This window comes from Lactuca serriola, chromosome 3 (genome assembly GCF_051521515.1).
Source record: "Lactuca serriola cultivar US96UC23 chromosome 3, Lser_US96UC23_V15, whole genome shotgun sequence".
Taxonomy (NCBI): Eukaryota; Viridiplantae; Streptophyta; class Magnoliopsida; order Asterales; family Asteraceae; genus Lactuca; species Lactuca serriola.
In genome coordinates this window covers 82,184,296-82,207,045 of record NC_136410.1, presented here as the reverse complement: position 1 = coordinate 82,207,045, position 22,750 = coordinate 82,184,296, and the positions used below count along the sequence as shown (strand labels likewise).

Here is a 22,750-nt window from a genome sequence, read left to right as displayed (position 1 = left end):
CATGTGGATTTGCATCGAGAAAAAATAAAGACTTGCCTCGGATGAAACTATGGAGTGGAACAAAAAAATTGAAATGGGTTGACGTGAACAAGATTTGGTCAAAGATGCAGGTTTAAAAATATTTCGTTTATTATTAATAAAGTTGATTATTATACTTTTATATGCATTTTTAATATGTTTAATTTTTTAGGAGGGGTTACCACCAAGACAAAACATGTTACCGGGTGATGGTGAGATGACATCTTTTTATTATATGTCATTTCAAGAGTATGTATATGGTGAAGGGAAAGCAGTTCCATCCCCAGTACGGGACCATTTTAGGAGACAAGACGAATCTTCATCTAGTATGTCGTCCAGTGGTCGCTCTCATGGTAGAGGTCGGGGCAGTGGGAAACACAAGCTAGACAAGGTGTTGAAACGGCTACATGCACTGGAGCAGCATGTGTTTATGAACCGACAACCTACAGAGGTTTTTGTTGAAGAAGTGAATAATGACCAATTTTGGAACGACATTTTTTTTTATGATACGACAGTGTCACAAAGAAATTATGATGAACATGTTAGTTACACGCTACATTATTTATTAAATTTTATTAACATATATGAATACATGGAGTGATGAATAAAAACAATACAACTGAAAATGTTTTTGGTGATACTCAAGACGACAAGGTTGTTATAGATGTTACCTTTACGATTTTAATAATTACTTTTTAATAAAGTGTCTTTCGTTATTAAGTAAAAAGTTATATTTTTAATGTAGGTGTTGGAGGAGAGGAATGAGTATGCGGGGAACAAATTTGATGATGATGTGTTTGATGTAAATGATTATAGTGAAGTTAAAGAGGTTATTATAGTTACATTAATATAAATATTTTGTTTATTTAGATATTATTGCTTATTAAATTATGTGTATTTCGTTATTAAGTATAAAGTATTATTTTTAATGTAGGAGCGGGAGGAGAGGAATGACAATGCGGGGAACAAATTTGATGATGATGTGCCGGACGAAGACGAACTAATAATAACGAGAAATGTAGATTATTTTCATGATGATGATGATGACAAAGAAGTTACACCCGATAAACCAAGGAGTCGAAAACCATCACAATATTTGTGCCCTCCTTACACCGAGGTATTCGTTTTATTTATAAACTGATGATTTTATGTTTATGTGAATTATCTGAAAGATATAGATTTAAACATTTGAATATTGTTTTTAGTTGCACACGACACCGAAGCAAAAAAGAAGAACAAAAAAGAAGGTTGATATGAAATCAACAAGCCCCGTTCCTCCTCCAGTTTTTGGTGTTGCTCATGACTTCTCCATGTTGCGCCTGCAACCTTACGTAGCAGGCGGTGAGGATGTCATCCAAAATTATGTATTGCATTCATATGATGTCCAACATCGTTTGTTTAATTTCGTGTTAGATAGAGATTTTTGGAGCTCATTGTTTGGGCATACACACGACGGATGGTTGGAGTCAGCGGTAAATTAATTGTTAATTAATTCTTTTAAAAGTTAATTGTTTTTTAGTCAATAACAAAAGTATCATGTGTGCAGCATATAACCATTTGGTACCGACTTTTGATGGAGAGACGGTTTGAGAGCGACCGACATACAATAATGCCTCCAAATTTTTTTGTTTCTCATGCTTTGGAAGAAGGACAGGACTGGAGGGCGTTTATGGCTGGTATTGCTACGTACCCCAACTTCATGGTTGCTTGGTGGGATGTTGATATGGTAAACTTAATAGTTTATATTGAAAATAATATCGTTTTTTTGTTATGTTTTTGTATTGTGATGTTTTTGTATTGTGATGTAAATAAACATAATTTTATTTTCTGATCCTTATACAGGTCTTATTGCCGATTCATTCATCCCCTAATCATTGGCTATTTGGGGAACTACGATTAGCGTCAATGGAAGTGCATATTTATGACAGTCTTGGTAGAGGTGCTTATGAAAAATTCCAATCTGAAGGAATCTTTTCCAAATTTGAACGTCGGGTGGCAAATTATTTGGACAAGATTAAGTATTGGGCCCCGGAGGAACATCCCAAGGATTCCATTGAATATGCAACTCATTTATGAAGAAAACGTTCCCCAACAAAGTAGTCATTTGGGAGATTGCGGTGTTTTTCTTTGTATGTTTATGGAGCAATTGGTTTCAGGTCAACCAATACGTGTTCTTATTGACCCAAAGAACGCAGCTTTAGAGTTCCGTCTCCGGATGGCAAAAATTATTTGGGGGTCTAGTCTTGGTCCTATGTAGTTGGATTATATAAATGTATATACAAATTAATGTTGGATTTTATTATTAGTTTATTTTTACAGTTTACTCAACGGATGGCAAAAAATATAACGTTACGACAATTACAACAAATTAATGACCTACTAATTACTTATCAATACATACAACATAAGAACGACTACAACATTAGTTTTAACGTTACAAATACAACAATTTATTGACCTAACAACTTCAAAACCATAAAAACAATATTGAAAAGCTTACAACTTGTAAACAAGAACTGCCAAGAACAACACCCAACTACAAACCAACGTTATCTTTAACTTCTTATTTTCTGATTGAAAGAGCTTATTAGAGTTAGCTACTTTAGCTATTACCATAGAAGATTGGTCCTTCTCTTCATCAACCCAACTGATAAACCCGCATTTTGGTCCCTGTTAAATTTAATATTCACAGTAAGAAAATAAATTTTTGTGATGTAAACACGAGGGTTTAAATTTGAATGACGTTAACAACATGATACCAAATACGGGCAAGCGTAAAACAATCTTCCTGGGTTTTTAGTTGTACCCGAAATCCTAACGATATGTTCTCCTCCGCAATTGCAGTATGCCATTAGCCTTCTTATTCTTTTAAATCGGAGTTACTTTCTCAGTTAAAATTTTCATAATGAGTGACACCCATTTATAGAATAAATCGTATTACGAACAATTCTTTTTGACTATGAAATGAACTGGTTTGACTATGAATTCAAAAAGTTCAACTATGAAATGCAGACAAGTACATTCTATAGTATTGTCATGTCGGTCAGTGAAATTTGACTATGAAATGAACTGGTTTGACTATAAATTCAAAAAGTTCAACTATGAAATGCAGACAACTACATTCTGTAGTGTTGTCATGTCGGTCAGTGAAATTTGACTATGAAATGAACTGGTTTGACTATGAATTCAAAAAGTTCAACTATGAAATGCAGACAAGTACATTCTGTAGTATTGTCATGTCGGTCAGTGAGATTTGACTATGAAATGAATTGGTTTGACTATGAATTCAAAAAGTTCAACTATGAATTTAAAAGGTTAAACTATGAATTTTGATCAGTAGAGATACAATATTTTCTATTTAGAATTGCATTTGTGTGATCATTGTAGAGCACTATCATCGGTATTGAAAATGAGTAGTTACAGTGAAAGAACCTTTTCTCAACTACCAATTTTCTTGCATAACCTTCAAAGAACAAATCCTAATACCTTCATAGCCATTAAGAAAACCGATACCAACCGCTTTCAATTCTATTTTGTGGCTTTAGGTTGCGTGGTATAACATACTTTTTTTATTGAGTTATACAATATTTCATGGTAATGTATCTCGATTAGTTTTTACTTATCACTAATATGTGTTCGTTTTTATGTAGATTCGTACCTTCCTTAGGTGCATGATACCGCTGATATATGTGGGTTATTTACCCCTTCTTGGGAGCTTTCTGACAACAATGTACTTCGCAGTGGCTTTAGATGAAAATCATGAACCACTACTCTTAGCACTTGGTTTGGGAACCTTACAGTGTGAAGAATCATGGAGATGGTTCATGATGAGGTTAAGAGATTGTTTAGGTGAGGACATAGAGGTTGGTTTCATAAGCAACCTGTGTGATAACATAGACTTTGGTGTTGAGAGTGCCTACCCGGATTCCTATCATGGATATTGTCCTAAAGATATAGCTCGAAAGATACGTGAGTCTGTCGGACATAACAATATGGAAGTCGAATCGTTGTTTTGGAAGTCATGCAATGCATATAGCGTTGATGATTTTTACTTGTGTTTGGAAAGGTTGCAAAGTACATGTAGGAAACCACCTTTTTGCACCTTGCTTATGAGTCCAATTTACTAGCTTGACGATATACCGATTTCAAAATGGACAAGAGCATTTTTCCCAAAAATACGTTACAATGTTAAATCGATTGACGTCCCTGAAATTTTGCAAATTATATCCTCACGTGAGTTTCCTATAACAACGATAATTGAGTTAACCACCACGTCGATACAATCAAAGTATGTTGAACGGGCCGAACTGGCTGGTAAGGGAGATTGTTATATTTAGTTTTTTTTTATTGTGCTACTATTTTTATTAAAATATCAAATTTTACAGGGAGGTTGTCTGGTGGGTTGACCCCTTACGTTGAAAGTAAGGTTCAAAAAAGTCTCAACAAGTCTTATAATTGTAATGCAAGACGTTTGTATGGGGATACATTTGAAGTCGATGACACTTTTGCCACCAGCAACGTACAACTTGAACGAAGGGTATGTAGTTGTGGTAAATGGCAAAAAAGCGGTATACCATGTGGCCACACTATAGCATGTCTAAGAACCCGTACATCTGAGTCCATTCAGAGAATGGTTGATTACAAGTTCACTAATTATGTGTATCGACTTGCATATGGATCTGAGTTGGTGAATGCTATACCATCACATGTGCATTGGGAAATACCAAATGAAACGGTGGTCCTGTTACCTCCCTCAATGCAGTAGTTATTCATGTAGCACCTTTATGTTTTATGTAGTATTATGTATTAGTTTTTTATGTACCCCGTTTTTATTTTAGTGCTGTGTTACGTATTAGTTATCCATGTACCCAGTTTATATTTTATTTCGTATTATGTGTTAGTTATTTATGTACCCCATTTATATTTTATTGCGTTCTAAATATTGGCTATTGAGGAAACAACATACATTAAAAGAAATGGACGTTTATTAAATAGTAACGACTAGACACATACAACAACAAGCAACTTAAATAACGAAAAACAATTAACTTAACCAACATGCATATTAAAAATAAGGGACATTCTTTAAAAGATTCCATGCATCTAAGTGGGTAAACTCGCTACCATCATATTCAAAACGGTATAGTTCCAAAGCCACCTGTCGTAGAATGTCTTCATCCGTATTTGCATGTTCGTTATCCAACTCGTTATAAATACGTTGAAATTGTTTCACCTTCATTTTCATATCCAGAAACTTCGCTTTGACATCTCTTCTTCTTCGATATTGAGTGCGGTTCATTAAATGGTGAACAAATGACAGACACGAGACAAAAATGATCCAGCACGAACTTGTGGGGGACCCGGTGGAAAATCCACCTCTACAGTTGTAATCCAAGCTTGAACCAAAGCGACCTCCTCTGCGTTCCTCCATATATGTGGTGAGTCCATAATTGCAAGGAGGGAAGTAATAGAATACAATTACAACGGATATTGAAATCTATTTATAACGACTCCTTACTTTCCTGGTGCAATGACTTGTCAACTCAAGCAGCAATGTATTGTGTTGTCATTCAACCGGGGATGAATTGTCAACTCGAACAGTGATCTGTTGTGTTATAAGTATAGTACACTGCATTCGTCAGTTAATTTTGACTATGAATTGCAGACATATTAGAAGATTGGACTGCGATTTTGTGTAGAAACTACTATAAATTGACCTTAAGTTACATGCAATACTTTATTAAATTAACCAATAAAGTTGTTCAAATATTGTTTTTTAGATTCTAATCTCTTTGTTTCAATCAAAATGAGTTCTATATCATGGAGCAATGAAGAGTTCTTGGTTCTTACACATGCTTATATTCATGTTTACAAGACAAGCAAGTTGAACGATCCAATGTTTTGGAGCCGTTTAACAAATATTTTCAATGCTGAAAACCGAATGGCTACAAGAAACGATCGTGACAAACTAGACATCTTAGCAAGATGGTATGAAATGAAAACCGAAGTTCTATTATTCAACGATCTTTATACCAAAATTGACGACACCCGTTTAAATGCTACTGAGGATGTCATCTTGGAAGCTGCTAAGGAGGAATACAAGTCATTAAGTAACGGGTTGGAATTCCAGTTTGAAGCCCCTTGGAATATTTTGAAATATATCCCGTTTGTTTAAAATCTATTTTAGTTTATTATTTGAGTACTAGGTTATTTTCATGTACTAGGTTATTTTCATGTATTTCGTATGTATTTCGTTTGTTTAAAATCTATTTTAGTTTATTATGTGAGTACTAGGTTATTTTCATGTATTTCGTATGTATTTCATTTGTTTAAAATATATTTTAGTTTATTATGTGAGCAACTCGTATGATTAACTTGAGTTAATAAATGACCATTGCATTAGTTATCACAATATATTAGAATACATTAGTAACAAGGATTCCATGAACCATTAAAAACATCACAACAATTACATGAAAAACAACGACATAATACGAACAAAGCATTAACGTAAAACACAAGTCCATGGGTTATTCTTAACACAAATTAGAGCGGTCTACTTGAAATACTGTTTATCTCTAACAACCTTCCAAACTTCCTCATATTCGAAGTCTCTGCCGTCATGCTCACAGATGTAAAACTCTGTAACAACTTCCAAGAACTCTTCTTCGTCACGATAACGAACATTGTTACGTTTCGCATAACTACATGCTCGATTGAACCATGTCACTTCTTCCTTTACATCCGTCCACTTAGTAACAACATCTGATTTTTCTCGTTTTTGTCCTTCTCCCATCTCATGGTTAAACAAAGATGTGAGGCGACTCCATTCATCACCAATTAGGCAATGCGGGGGAGCAAGTAACGGTTCACCATCCTTAACACTTAGCCAGCATCGTGTTAGAAGTAACACCTCGTTTGTCGTCCATGGCCTTTCAGAATTGAAACCAGGTACTTCATTCAAAGAACTTGCTGCATTTGACGACATTTCTAATAATGGGAATTCGTTTCGTTTAGGTGATTTGGGTGTTTGGTTTATAGATCTTAAACATCTATTTATATAAATAAATAGACTATGAATTAATACTTTGACTACGAAATGGTAATATTTGGACTACCATTTTCAGCTTTATGCAGTGTTTTGTCATGTCAAACTGTCATTTATCTCTTGTCACTTAAGGGTCCCACTGGGATGTGCAGGTTACTACAGTGACTTGTCATTACTGTCTAGTCATTTCAAAGTTGGACTTCTCATTACTGTCTAGTATGTATAAATACCACTTATTGCTCCAGTTTAATACAATATCGACTTTATTATGAGTTCCTCATACAAATTCGAAATTTGCTCATGCAACGAAGTAGATTGTTACTACTGTGATTCGGTAGACCGTTTTTTTACACCCTCTTCAGCCGGGCCATATATGTCACATGAAAATTTTGAAGAATTAAAGAAGGCTGAAGCACAACAAGAAGAGGACAAAGAGTCATCCCGACTTCTCACTCAACTTGCTAATGATATAGATTCGGAATGCAAACAAGCTCAAGAATGGATTGACCTCAATAAAAACAAAATCAAAGAGCATAAAGATTGGATAAAAAAGAGTAAGAAGGCAATCAAAACAACTGAAAAACGGCTTGCTGAGAAGGATGAGCAGTTGATACACATTATGGTAAAAAAGGATCGTTTCGAAGACAAAATGAGAACTAGGGATGACTATATAACAATGGAGAAAGAGAAGTACCCGTTGCAGTTCCCTGAGTTTAAAAATTAGTTATAAAGTTGTTGTAATATTATCATGAAACATATTAGGTTGCCAAAGGATCGTTTGTTGTTTTTTTTTTTAAATAACATGTTGTAACTGTTAAAATAAATCTGCAAACTATATTTTATAATATAAAGGCTTCATTCATTGTTATAATCAACAAACTTAACTAAAATATGAAAGCATAGCAATGTCTTGTAAGAGTTAATAAAAATATTACAATACATAATAAGCTAACAACTCGTCATTACTCTTAATTTCAAGGTTGTTTTATATCAAAATCAGCGTTATGGGTTTGTGAGCAACCCGCTGAACCACCAATATTATATGCCATTTCTGCAGTAGAAATTATGTGACCTGCTCTGCTACTAGACGCCCTTCCAGTACAATTTTTTCTTGTGTGTCCTAGTTGACCACATGTAGAACACTCTTTTATAATTGGACCCTCGCCTTGGGATGGAATGCGGTCTGTGTTTCTTGGCCTGCCTGGCTGACGTTTATCCATTATAGGTGGCTTAACAAACATCAAATCATCGGGGATCTCCCATTCGGATGGCTTCGGCAGAGGGTTTATTGATTCCTCATATGTTTTCCTCAGTGTTTCGGTAAGGTAAGCATTTAATGCAAACCTCGAGCAGTCTTGGTAATTGTTCACTGTTAAACATCTTATGACATGACCACAAGGTATCCCATCAAGTTGCCAATGCCTACATGTACATGTCATATGTTGAAAATCAACAATCACATTTTGTGCCCCCTTTTTGACCTCGCATTTCGTATTTGAGATCATGCGAACATCCCATTTCGTACAAGTTTTCTTGTTTTCTTTTACAACTTCATCCGCCCAAGGGGTAAGTGTTGTTGTTGCTTCCGCTAAAAAAACAGCCAAAATGAAGAAGTTAAGATCAATAACATCAAAACTAATAAAACATTAATATTACAAATTTACGTAATACCTGCAAAGTTACGTCTTTGAAACCACCATTGTTGCATTGTAGCACGAAAAAAATCAATCAACATAAGTATTGGCACCTTACGTTCGTGTCTAGATAATGCATTTATAGACTCCGCACTGTTGGACGACATAAGATTGTATCGGTTCCCTTTAAAATGTGCCCTTGACCAGGTTTATGGATTTATACTTTTTAAGTACTCCCATACTGGTTCTTTTGTCTTTTTCATAACATCCATGGCAGCATCAAAAGCATCAACTGTGTACGCTCTACACGCCTCCCAAAAAATTCCTTTAACCGTCTTACTCTTGCCGAATCTAGATACTATGTTGAAATACAAATGGACACCACATATTCCATGATGAGCGTGAGGAAAAATGTTGGCAACGGATGTTGCTATAGATGCAGACCTATCAGATATAATTGTAAGCTCCTGCATATTTCCTATGCAATCACGTAGTTTTTGAAAAAACCATGTCCAAGAATCAGTACACTCATTTTTGCATATACCATATGCAACCGGTAATATTTGATTTTGTCCGTCCTTAGTAACTGCAAGTAGCATGGTACCTTTGAACTCGCCCTTTAGGTGAGCTCCATCTACTACTAGGGTCGGCTTACAAAAATTGACAAAAGCTCGTACCTACAATACATTGTATATCTATTCAAATACACCAAAATAAATATTAAAAAAAAATTAGGACATGATAATACTAACCGAGCAACCGAGTGCGACGTACAAAAACTCAAAGCGATCATCAGCATCTGTTTTAATATGTGTGACAGTACCCGGATTATGTTTGGCCAAGTTGTGACAATACGCCGGAAGTTTGGTAAAAGAATCCTCTTTCGTACCCCTTAACGACAACAATGCATATTGCTTCGCACACCATGCCTGATGGTATGAGATATTGATATTCAATTGAGCATTCATATCATTAACAATTTCTTTTCCCCGATAAACTCTACTATAGTCTTTAGCCAAAACATCAGCAACATATTCACCAAAAACATATTTGTTTGCTTGTCGATGATTAGGTTGCAACAATGTTGAAGAACATGTGTGTACATCAACAAATTTATTCACTTGGAAAAGTCCATCAGAATTTTTAATTGCTTTTGCTCTTAGTAACCAAGAACAATTTTTCGAAACACACACAGCTTCATACCTTGATTTGGTGGATCTACTTGTCCTCGTCTGGAACCCTTCTCGAAGACATTTTTTTTACCAATACACCGCTTTAAAAGTTCTTTGTTTTTAAATATACTCTCACATTGAATCTTTTGAAGATTAATGTCTACCATCTGTGTTGGGATATCTTCATTAATATCAACTGGTCATGCTGGTACAGGGGGCATACCGTGAAAAAGGTTATCGGGATACTTAGCTTTAACTTCATCACCCAACTCATCTCTATCGGAATTACTTTGTAGCTCGGTTATATCTAAACATACATCACCAACATCAACATAATGCCCGTAAACATGATTTTTTCATTTTTTTGAGTTGATTTTTTTTTCTTTTTAGTTTTATCTACCACACGCCTATTCATAAGTTTAACTTCTTGTTCGGCAACATCATCACAACGACCACCCACATGATTAAGATATGTACCAACATCATCATCACCAACAGACTTGTAATTCTCGGGATCCACATAGTGAATAGGTGAATAACTAACATTAACATTTTCAACAACACTGTGAAACTAAGGTACACTAGGAGTATTGAAAGTACCTATCGGATAGTTGCTCCCTTTATAACTGCATAAATTACCAACAAGTTGGTTTCCAATTTCACCACCCCCATTAACCTCCTCAACTTCATCAACCACCACAAACACTTTCACAGCCCTTCCTCCACTACATTTGATTACGTTTATCAACATTCTAACATCCACGTCTTCAACTATAGCTATATAATAATTTAATTCAGGATGGTGGAAACGAAGACTAATTCTATATTTGTCTAGCAAACCAATTTTGCTTCTTACCAAAGATACAAAATCACTATAACTAATATACTCAGAAAATATCAAAGCGAGTTCAAAAATACCTCCCTGTGGACATATGTATTCCAGATTAGTTCCATTAACTTGCCATCTCCCACCGGTTACAAGACAAACCAAATATTCAATTATTTTTTGAGCAAATTGTAGAGAGAGTTCCTAAACAAATAACAACCAAAATGATATTTTTTCTACAAAAGTTTTTATATAGCAACGTGATTTCGTAGTCAAACCAATTCATTTCATAGTCAAACTTTAAAAAAAAAAATACAAAAAAATACACCATTTCGCAGATAGACTGAGAGGATTTCGCAGATGGACCTATTCCATCTGCGAAATTAACCCTATTTATACAGAAAAAATATTAAAAAAAAAAAAATCTCATCTGCGAAAGTACAAGTACCTAAAGCACAGTTGTGCTTTAGGTACTTGTACTTTCGCAGATGAGAAACCCATTTCGCAGATGAGACCTTCTCATCTGCGAAATGGGAGGCCATTTTTGTAATTTCGATTTTTTTTGGCTATTTTTGTAATGCAATTAGTGTAAATGGCTATTTTTGTCATTTTCTCTAATAATAATCAGCTCGACCTCCTGTGTAAACAAAATTTGTAAAAGATTACATTAACAGTTTAGGTCCATATGGTTGACACTTATGAAAGCTAGCAATGAAAGAAATTTTAAAGAACATAATATTGAATCGGAAAAAATTGTCTCAAATGTAAAGGCTCATACTTAGTATGGGTAACAAACAATTGTCTCAGATGTAAAGGCTCGTACTTATGTATGGGTAACAAACATAGAGGAAGGTGTGACAAATTAGATTGGAATCAATGGGTTATTTCACCCTTTCTTTGTAATTGAAACAATGTAAAAATCACCTCTAATAGCCTTTTGTTTTGGTTATTAAAATTATTAGTCTCATTTCGTTAAATACCTGTGAAATAACAAAAATACATTTTATTTTTTGTTATTATATTTTTATTAAAATTAAATAAATCTCCCACATCACCACCTATCATCGCCTACTTGGGTTTGAACCCATTTTTGTTTTGCTTACTCCACCATTTTGCAGTATTGAACCAAAGTACCCATATGTTGAACCATGAAGAAAATAGAAAGGGGTGTGTGGTTAGAGTGAATAGGGTTGAGAACCACTGCTCAAAGGGGGAGAGGGTGAGGTTGACAGATGGAGATGACATTGTTGAATTTAAGAAAGAAAACAATATTATTAAACAAGGCGTGTTATTGTTATTCATCCATAGTAGTAATAGTGGTGATGTATCATTCGGGTCAATTATAGGATTCAAACCGAACTCAAGTGAAAGAAATAGTATCGTGGTGCAGCGGAAGAGAGAAGAGTGATAGGGAATTGACAGTTATGGAAAACACCTTGTCGGTGGCGACTAGATGGTGGGTAGTCGACAGTGTCAGCCAGAGGGTAGACTGCCGACAATATCGACTAAACAATGGGAGAAAGGCAATAAGGAGGATGTCAATGGTTGTTAAAACAAGATCCCAAGAAACCTAAACATAATGTGTTTTTTTTTTACATATTTAGTCATGTATTATATATGTTTTTATTAGTTCTGTTTAATGGTAAAGTTATCATTTTACTAAGACCTAACGTCTAATTTTTAACAGAGTGCAATTTTTTGAATTAACAAGGACGTTAGCTATCAACTTTTTAAAGGTTAGGCCAAAAAGAATGATTATGAAGGACCATTCTATAACTTAATCTCAACTTAATGCAAGATAAAAACACATTAAAAAACAAATACAATTATGATGTTTGGTAAGACCTTGGAAACTGGACTTATTCAGTAAAATACGTTGTTTTAGGGAATATATAACTATTTTATATAAAAAATAAAAGAAAAACAAATATTTAGTGATATAATTATTTCTGTGGTTACCCTCCGTTTCAACATGCATTTTAATTTTATAGTTTATACCCCTTTGCTTTCCATTCAAGCAACATCTATTGTCATCCCTTTCAACATCAACAGTAGCTTCAAAATGATAACCATGGCTGCTACTGCTAAACCCACCTTCTCTCTCCTCTTACTCGCCAGGCTCTCTGCTACACTCGTCGCCATTCTTCTTCTTAGCTGGGCTCTCTACTTCACCACCAGCTTCCTTCCTCACACACTCTCTCAACGAGACCTCATTTACTCTGTAAGCAAATTCCTTCAAATCCCACATTCTTTTGTTTCTTTAATAATTGAGTCTTAATTCACTCAAGATCTCCACCTTTTGTTCTTTATCTATGTAATTAGAACATGCATTTTGTATCTGAGCTCATGAATCTGTTTCTTTCATCATAATATCAACAGGTTCTGCATCCTTTATTGATGGTGATTGGTTTCATTCTCATAAGCGGAGAGGGTAATTCCAAACATATCTTCAAGAATTAGATTCAAATTCATGATATTCTTTTAAAAGTTTTCAAGATTTTAATTTCATGACAACCCTTTTTTCTTGAACTTGAGGTGAGAAAAACCCATGTTTTTTCTTGAAAAAAGGTACTGAATTTATTTGTTAATTCTGGGGATGAAATTGCAGCTATATTGGTGCATAGATGGTTGCCTGGTTCAAGAAAGAGGAAGAAAAGGGTGCATTTGTGGCTACAAGGGGTGGCATTTACAAGTGCGATATTTGGGATTTGGACAAAATCTCAAGGGAGAGAAGGGGTAGTAGCTAATTTCTATAGCTTGCATTCTTGGATGGGTCTTCTTTGTGTTTCTCTTTTTGGAGTTCAGGTATTTATAAATTCTTTATTTTATAAAAAATTATAGATTAGATTCTAATTCAGATTATTCGTTATCCTCAATCTTAAGAAGTTTTGATCAACATTCAACAAGTATCTTAATTTGGTATCTGTTAAAAATCATTAGCAATCAAAAAAGATTCATTAGATTGTTCAAGTCATCGTTTGGATTTATTTAAAAAAGAAAGCAATTTGACAAAGTTGTTGAGCTTTTTGAAAAAAGTAGAACGCTTATAATAGAATGCCTATAATTGGCATAAAATAAAATAAGACTGTAGAATACTTATTATAGACATAAAATACAAATTTGTATTTAATTAAAAAATGTGTTAACTATTAACAAAAGGAAATTTGAGATAAACATTTCTAATAATTTCATGCTACTCTCTAGTCTCTTACAAGAGAACTCTCATTCTATATATATAGAATGAGAGTTCTCTTGTAAGAGACTAGAGAGTAGCATGAAATTATTAGAAATGTTTATCTCAAGCTATTGCTTTCATGGTCCCTTTCCGCAACCACATGTGAAACAACACTCCATTATTGCTTCTATATTTCTATCTTATACGGTTATATGTTATATTATACTATAAAATATATTAGTCGTATCTTGAATTTTAAGAGATACTAGATACATAACCTTTTTATACAAATTAGTTATGTATAAATCAATCATTAATACTTTGCCAAAAGTTTGAAAACTTGAATTAAGGAAGGTTGTTAAAAAAATTAAATCTGGAGCAAAGTGATAATTTAAAAATATTAAATTTATCTATATAAATTAATTTATATTTCTTAAATTAGACACCAAAAATAATTAATTTACATAAAATGTATAAATAAACAATATAAGTATAAGTTCTAAACATAAATATTTTATTTAAAAGTGGTAATTTTTTTATTACATAATAACTAACAATAAAATCTATTAATGGTTTACTCGTAAGAAAACTATTCACCAAAAGAGTTATTTATCGTCGTTACATTACATGGGAATACGTTATATGTAACGTGTCTATGTGCGGAAATACATCTAGTTATATGTAATATGTCTATGTGCGTATTAGGATCAAACTGTATAAAGAAATGAAACATTATAATATAACTAATCTTTACATAATTCTATTTTTTAATTTTTCACGATTCTAATTGAATTAATTATAGTTTTTTATAATGTAATGATAAATATGGAGATATTTTATATCACATTCATACTTCACTTTTAATGAGATTTAGTTAAGTTCAATCAACTTTTTATTATTAAAAAACAAACAATTCCCTAATTTTTAATTAAGTAATATATGTAGAGCGTTGAACTATACATGATATCTACATATAATATATAATTACTAGGTTACAACCCGTACGAACCACGGGTAATCAATTTCAGTTTTAGAGAAGATCATTTGCTTATTTATCATTGATTACATTGACTCAAAAAAATCTTAAATAATTGCCAATTTAGGATATGCAGATTTCCAGAAATAATTCCTGAACATAAGGGATTGAGTATTATTATGGAATTGAAATTAAATACATAATAATGTTGATTGCTTATTTGTAGGGATTGATTCAAACTTAACGTATTTAAAGATTACAATTGCCAGACATTGGTAGAATTGATGGAAATTAATATTGATACCGAATTTAAATTAAATGATGGTAAAATAGTCAATTAACTTTGTAGAAATATTAGAGTTGGAAGTGCCACTTGTCAAAAAGAGTTTTATTAGAGAGTAATTACATATATAACTAGATTATAGCCCGCGTTAAACGCGGGAAACGCATAAAAAACATATAATCGTTTATAGATATTGTATAATGAATATAAAAAAATATATGGTTATTGGTATTATTGAAATGTATAGAAAATACATTAAAAACGATAAATATATATAATCATTGAAAGATCTCTTTGTAGACATTATTTTTTATTTTATTAGTTGAACGACTTTGCTCGTCTCATATAGTTATGATATTTATATATTTATAAGCATTTTAATTAGACGTTCCTTGCATAATAAGGTTACCTAATTTAAACATATATTGACAACCAATATACCGTTTTTTCTATTGCATTAAATATTGATAACTATTTCATTTATTCAAATAAAGTTATGTAATATAATTTATAAAATGTTAAATGTTATATAGATTTAATTTTAGTATATCATCAATGGAGATTCTTTTCTAAATCATGATTAGTTTATTTTAAATGGATTATAAATATAAATGCTAGCTTTTATGTTTGTTCTTATTTATTTAGTGTTCGCAAGAACTTTGCATTAGTTTTGGCGCAACTTTGAATAATTTTAGTATATCATCAATGTAATTTGATATATCTGTCAATTATATGAAATATCAAATAATGACATTTCATTACTATTGTGATAATTTAGTTTATATATTGTATTTTCACTAATCTTAACGGTCTTATTTTTTCTAATAACCGTAACGCTTTTACTAAATGTACTTTTTACAAATCTCCTAATATCTTATAATTTTTATCTTACTTTATAATTTTTCATAACTATGTTATTTTCAAGATTGACTGCTTTAATAGTGTTTTTTTTCAGTCTATTCAATTTCATATTTCATTGTACAACATCATCGTTTGTATGTATTCTGAAATTTCACTTTAAAAATGTTTAATGTTTATACCTTGATATTAATTTTTTTAATAAACTCATGTAATAATTATGGAATATATATCTCATTTTAATTAACATTCACTTCCTTTATTATATCAAATTCCTCATTAAACGGATATACTTTTGGAAAATAATAATTATAATAAGGCAGCATTATTTAAGACGTAAATGTTTGATATACTTTTGGAGAAAAAAAAATCAGGATCATTAAAAAAAATTATATAAAGAAAATACAAATTTAAATTTGTTGAAATTATGGATGAAATTACTGACGAAAAATTATTTTGGAGGGAGTTGTATTTTGTAAGATATAATAATATTACAAAATTTGAAATATCTAAATTAATAAATTTTATTGTTACTATACAAAGATAGAAAAAGTAGGTTGATATGATATACAAAAACATAATAATTTCAATGATATTTTAAAATCATGCCAAAATTAACCGGATTCTTATGACATAAAAATTATAAAAAAATCATAATCATCTCTAATATATAAAAGTAACATTTTCGTAATTAATGTCAGTTCCCAAGATAGTTAATTTTTGTTTTGTTAAAGGTACCTAATATCTTTTCATGTTTATTTGAAAAGTTTCAGAAAAATAGTTAACTAATTTCATGTAATTTGTGATAAAGAAAATCGAAATATATGAATACATACATTTGACATAGGAACAAAAAATAATCGAAAAAAATATAAAAAACGAAAGAAGCTACTAACCTTCTAGCACACAAGAGTGAATGTTTATAGCAGAGAATGATGATGGAAGTTATAAGTAATATTAACGATGTTGTAGGAGAAGGTTTGAAGAAAAAAATGATTGAAAATAAATGTGAATCGTGGATTCAATAATGAATCGTATATGTATGTGATAATTTGAATATAATTTTTCGGTATTAATGATTTTCTAATAAAAAAAGATTTTATATTAATGGTTTACTAATATAAACGGATTTATATTAATGGTTGATATTAAGGCCTTGATTGAAATGATTTGTTAGTAATATGTTTTTAAAATTGACCATATTAAAATCTTCATAACTGAAAATTCAAGATGTAAAATATGAAAAGCTTTCATTGGAATTAAATACATTCCATTTCAACGAATGTAAGTTATTGATTGATGATTGGAAAGCATTTATTGGAATTAAATACATTCCATATGGGGAAGATGATGTCAGCAATTTGATCTAAGGGTGGAAAAAATAAGATTGAAATACAATCAATGGTCTAGATTATTTAAGATTATGTCATAAGGTTTCTCTTTTAGTAATATTTAAGATATATAATATACTAGGTGTGAGACCCATGTATTACATGAGTTTATTTAAAAAAAAATTAAATATAATTTTTTTTTAACAATTTGAAAAGTTTGAATTTATAAGAACAATGAGAAATTTTTTGAATTATTAAAATTAATGAGACTTTAATGTATTGGATACATTACATATATAAACAATTTTCTAATAAATACCTTACATATATATTACCTTATATATTAAATGTGAAATTTTAATTTAATAAAATGAAAAATACAATAAAATGACAAGTGGAAAATAGAAAATTTAAAATTTTTAGAAAATGTCACGTGTCCAAACAAAAAAGAAGAGAAAATATGGCAAAAAACTTTCATTTATTAGAATAGATAATTATTATATATATTAAAATAAAAGTTATTTTTGCCACAGAAGTTTTCTATTTTAGATTTTGGCTAGGAATACGTAATATATTTTTTGTGTTTCACACTTTTACACTTTTGCCACAAGGGTATTCTATTTTATTTTTTTTACCACAAGACTTTCCAAGCTATTTCCGATTTTGGCCATAAGACATTCTATATGAACATGTTTTGTCCCTAGACTTTCGTATGTTGTCACTTCCCATCATCTACTTTGTAAAATAGCATTTTCCATATATCTAATTTGTAACATATCACTTTCACCCTGTCAAATTTGGACAACAACACTTTCTACCCTTTACCTTTCATACATCGTTTTGTAAAAATTAACAATACTCCTCCACCATATATTTTGTTTTTAAAACATGCTTACATCCATGAAAAAGAACCGTAGAATTAAATTAACACAACATCAAATTACCCCCCCCCCCCCCCCCCTCCCTACTAGGCGCAAAAGCAAAACCTCACATGCTTCCCCGAGTTGGTAGGTGACAATTTCTAGCTATAATAAAAAAATAATTTCATTACTACAAACAAATCAAAGCATTTTTATCATTTTCTTTATTTCATTATCTTATCCATTTCATTCCTAGATTGTTCGATTTTATTTCATCCAAGCAAACAAACTCTAGAAAACTGGTATATTATTGTTACATATTTAATTTTATTAATGTTCTTGATACAAGTTTAATATTCAAATTTACGATCTTTACCTTATTTTGAGAAAAACCTTGTTTTTATTTTTGTTGTCTATGCAGTGGTTGATGGGTTTCCTAACCTTTTGGCATAGAGGCGAAGCACGAATGATCAGAATACAGGTTTTGCCTTGGCATGTTTTTATTGGTCTTTATACATACGGACTAGCTGTGGTGACAGCTGAAACCGGACTTCTTGAGAAGCTAACTTTCTTGCAAACCAATGGAGTTGTATTGAAACACTGCAATGAGTCATTGATCGTTAATGGTTTGGGGCTTGGGTTAGCCATGTTATGTGGGGTTGTGATATTAACCGCAGTCTCACCCAAGCAATATCAAAGTATTCCCAAAACAAAGGTCATGTACTCAGATAATAAGTACTTGACTCCGTAGTTTAATTCATGTACATATGCATGCTAATGTGTGAAAGTGACTATACTTGGTTCTTAAATAACATTTTTATCCAAATGTTTTTGACCAAGTAAATTCATTTGACCTATAAGTCTTCTTTATTATACACGACATGACATAACATAACAAAACGACATTGTATTGAGTTTAACGTGCATTAGAGAGTAGAATTGGGATTGATGTCTACGGAATTTTTGTCTCACCCAAAAATGTGGAATATGAGTTCTTTTTACATCTCGTATCTCACATCTGAGCAAAAGACGTGAATGCCCCCCAACCCATCATAGTCGTCGGAAATAACCCTAAAAAGTTTGTCAATCTTTGTCCAATTTTGTCTCATGTAACAACAAAGAGATATGGTCCGTACTTTCTAAACAATGACAAAAGATAACATTTGATGTGATTCAACCCATAAAACAAGACCAAACAAAACAAAAAATGAAAAGGGCACAAACACATTATCCACCATTTATATGTTCCAAACCAAATACTCGAAAAGAGAAGACCGTAACAAATGTTTTTCATGAATATAAAGCAGCCGATCCCATGTGGTTTATATATATAACTCATTGTACACTAGTGTACTTATTAATGATTTTCCAGGATTCACTATCAATGTATATATTACAAAAACAAAGTTTTCATCAAAGACTTGAAGCAAGAATAGTTGTTAGCTTCGCATGGTGATGATAAGCTTTCTATCTATAAATTTGGCACCTCCAACCTTCCCTTGAATCTTAGATGGTAAACAAATAACACGTCTTTGATCCCCAACTTCAACCAATAACTCGGATCCTCCCCTATACTGCACAATTTAAAAGTCAAAGTCAACAAGATCATGTAGGATTCTAAATTCTTTCTTTTTTAGTTAATTGACTTGATAGACACATGACTTAATCCAGTAAGCTATATATAGTTGTTTCTTCTTTTAGACTTAATGCAAAAAGAACGACTTGATAAAAAAATTATGGGAAATGAGCTTCCTAACTTTTTACAAAAATGCCCTCTATTTTTCCCTTTCATTTCCCAAGTTTACAAATAAATGAAAGTATGTGGATATAAAAAGAAACTTGTCCTTACTTGATATAACTTTATTTCAGACTTGTCAAACCCAGGCATGAGAAGGGTAACAGATTTGTTTGCAGGATCAAATGTCACAGGCTGCAATTGCAAATATCCACTTGACCTACTTTCCAATCCACTTAGAAGATTTCGTGCATCATTACTTTTTCCATTTCCCAAAATACCCTCCCAGTTTAACGAATCTTTAAACAAAACAGGAGGATACGACGCAAAAGGCAAGGGCAAAAACGTCTTTTTGGCGTTCTCTAGACATTCATCACCACAACTTGAATTTGTCACACCAAATGCACCAGAAACAAGTGCTCCAGATTGAACAGCACATCCCCAGTAACGTAATGCAGCATTTAATGACATTGGATTGTTCAAATCCATCACTAAATAGCACCCGAATAACTCTGGATTTGTGATGAAAGATGACCCTTTCTGCACACATAGAATCAAACCTGGCTTAATGTATTAAGAGTTAAGACACCACATTTTACTTATTTGCCCTTGTTATTTTTTCCACCCAACTCCTCACGTGTTAAAACTGATTCAGTTATTGGTCAATTTATTTCTGTAATAGGTTAAGCATAAACCTAATTTTGGAAAGATGAAAATTAAAAGAAGAGAATTTGATACCTCTAACATGTGCTCTAATTTATCCCATATTTCTCCACTAAGTTGCCCATTGAATCCAGAACTACTAGTGCCTCCATTAAAGGCTTCATTTACAAGTCTCATAATCGAGGGACCAGCCAACCTCCCTAAATCGGTTTTTTCTGCCAACTTTCTCAAAAATCTCAAATACAATCTGGCATAAACACAAGATTATAATACACCATCATCATCATACATACATACATACATGAAAATAGAGAGAGAAACCGAGAAAGAGAGATTAAAACCTTGATTTACCAGTTGCACCTATCAATCTTATTGTTTCTTCAGTGCTTATACCATCATATATGACTACATCAAAGCTAGTCTTTTGAGTTTTGTTTCTTAAAAATCCTACAAGCTTTTCAAGTTGCAATGCTGAAAAGATTGTATCCATTCCAGGAAGAACACCAAACTCTTCTCCCACAACCTACTCCACAATGTTGTATACGATTTCATCAAGATAAATATTATAATCATGGAAAAAGGACGAAAAGATTGAATTTTTAAAGGAAGAAAATGATAATGGTCACATACCCACCCCTTCGAGGACTCCTTGTGTCATATTGAGACGAGCATCAGCTTGTTTTAGTTGATTAAGTGGTTCAAGAATCATCTATTATTGTGAAAAGCGAATACACAGAATAAGTATATCATCTATTAAAAGTTAAAATAACAACAAAGGGGGGAATAGTACTTTTGTAGTCTCCAATCTGACAGCTGAAAGATTGTCATTGCAAGTAACAGGAGTTGCTCCAATCTTACAGTTAAGAATATAATCTGCAGTGGGATCTTGCGAGTGTATGACCAAGCATGTTTTAAGTCCAGCCATTGCATAATGCTGTGAAGAGATGAAGTTAATCAACATACCATATTGAAATTATGTAATCGAAGATACTTTTGGGTTTTCACTAGATTCAATTCGAATCCAACAATTACTGTTTTACATAATTGCCAAGTTGACCTAAATCCCAATTAAGATCAATGGATATCCATCAATCGATTGAGCAAGAATTTGAACGCTCGCCTCAACTTTTGGAAAAAATGCAGAGGGAGTAAGTAAGAAATGGAACCTGAGCAGCAAATATGGCGGAAAAGGTTTTACCAGAACCGCCTTTACCCAAAAACGTGACGAATTTTGTGGGTTTTGGGTCATTATCAGCATTCGGTGTTGTTGAATTTTTCGCCATTGATATGGTGAGAAATCTCCGCGGCATTCGTCGGAGGAGAATATGATTGGAGTTGGAATGGAATTGAGGCCGGGAAGACGATGAATGTAAAAGGGTTGGTGGATTACAGAAAGCCATTTTTGGTAACAAGATGATCTGATGAGCAGTTTGGTAGCATGTAGGAAGTAGGAACTGATGAGATTGTGGGTACATATAGCATAGCATGACCTACAATATCAGGGAACAACGGGAAGTCGAGAAGTACTGACCTATCCTGTATCCACCACTGTCGGTAAAACAATTTTCGATTTACAGCATAATAGATTTTTTTTAAGGGTTTTTATCATAAATTGGGAAAATGGTCTCATAGTAATTATTTTTTGATATTGTTGAGGTTTAAGTAATTCTTTTTACATATTTATTATTTAACTAGGTTAAAACCCGTTTGATAACAAATAAAAATAGCAAAACTAATACATAATGAATGGTTAATAAACATAATGGAATTATCAATGTTATATTTTAAATTAAATTTAAAAGATATACACCGTAAAAATCAAATAAGCCTTATACTATATGTATTGACAAAAACAAAATTTAATTGAAAAAATATCAATAAAAAAGTAAATATACAACACATACATACATAAAAAATATACAAACCACACCCAGACAACAACACATCATAGTTGTTAACTCGTGACTCAACTCGTAAGAGTCATGACACTAAAAATTATACATAACATCATGTGTCAACAAAATATAAGCTGAATATTTAAGCACATTTACTAATACGTTACAAATTCACTAGTTAGGGTCATACATGTCATAAAGTATCAAAAAACAGCTAGTGATTTCGTAACAAAGCAAATGACAAAAAGACTTGGTGTGTTTAAATCATAAAACTAA

General features: G+C 32.2%; 2 protein-coding genes across 2 annotated transcripts; one reads left to right on the top strand and one right to left on the bottom strand.

The window, feature by feature from the left end:
• Positions 1 to 12,688: 12,688 nt before the first annotated feature.
• On the top strand, positions 12,689 to 19,025 carry LOC145094552 (putative transmembrane ascorbate ferrireductase 4). The gene is made up of 4 exons (XM_079032703.1): positions 12,689 to 12,919; positions 13,078 to 13,129; positions 13,307 to 13,503; positions 18,603 to 19,025. The coding sequence occupies exons 1-4, from the start codon at positions 12,761 to 12,763 to the stop codon at positions 18,930 to 18,932; spliced, it is 738 nt and encodes a 245-aa protein (XP_078888829.1). The 5' UTR covers positions 12,689 to 12,760; the 3' UTR covers positions 18,933 to 19,025.
• A 433-nt stretch (positions 19,026 to 19,458) lies between these two features.
• Positions 19,459 to 22,075, bottom strand: LOC145092758 (P-loop containing nucleoside triphosphate hydrolases superfamily protein). Its single transcript, XM_079030741.1, has 7 exons — positions 21,746 to 22,075; positions 21,370 to 21,513; positions 21,214 to 21,288; positions 20,921 to 21,102; positions 20,655 to 20,826; positions 20,031 to 20,456; positions 19,459 to 19,755 (listed from the first exon to the last, which is right to left on the bottom strand). Exons 1-7 carry the CDS (start codon positions 22,064 to 22,066, stop codon positions 19,621 to 19,623), a joined length of 1,455 nt encoding a protein of 484 aa, XP_078886867.1. The 5' UTR covers positions 22,067 to 22,075; the 3' UTR covers positions 19,459 to 19,620.
• Between the last annotated feature and the right edge of the window lie 675 nt (positions 22,076 to 22,750).

Excerpts from the sequence above, each read along its gene's own strand:
- LOC145094552 (XM_079032703.1), top strand. The coding sequence starts at position 12,761 with ATGATAACCATGGCTGCTACTGCTAAACCCACCTTCTCTCTCCTCTTA. Across the intron at positions 12,920-13,077 it reads AACGAGACCTCATTTACTCT|GTTCTGCATCCTTTATTGAT; the intron begins GTAAGCAAATTC and ends TAATATCAACAG. Across the intron at positions 13,504-18,602 it reads TTTCTCTTTTTGGAGTTCAG|TGGTTGATGGGTTTCCTAAC; the intron begins GTATTTATAAAT and ends TTGTCTATGCAG.
- LOC145092758 (XM_079030741.1), bottom strand. The coding sequence starts at position 22,066 with ATGCTATGCTATATGTACCCACAATCTCATCAGTTCCTACTTCCTACA. Across the intron at positions 21,289-21,369 it reads TCAGATTGGAGACTACAAAA|ATGATTCTTGAACCACTTAA; the intron begins GTACTATTCCCC and ends TCACAATAATAG. Across the intron at positions 21,103-21,213 it reads CACAAGGAGTCCTCGAAGGG|GTTGTGGGAGAAGAGTTTGG; the intron begins GTGGGTATGTGA and ends ATTGTGGAGTAG.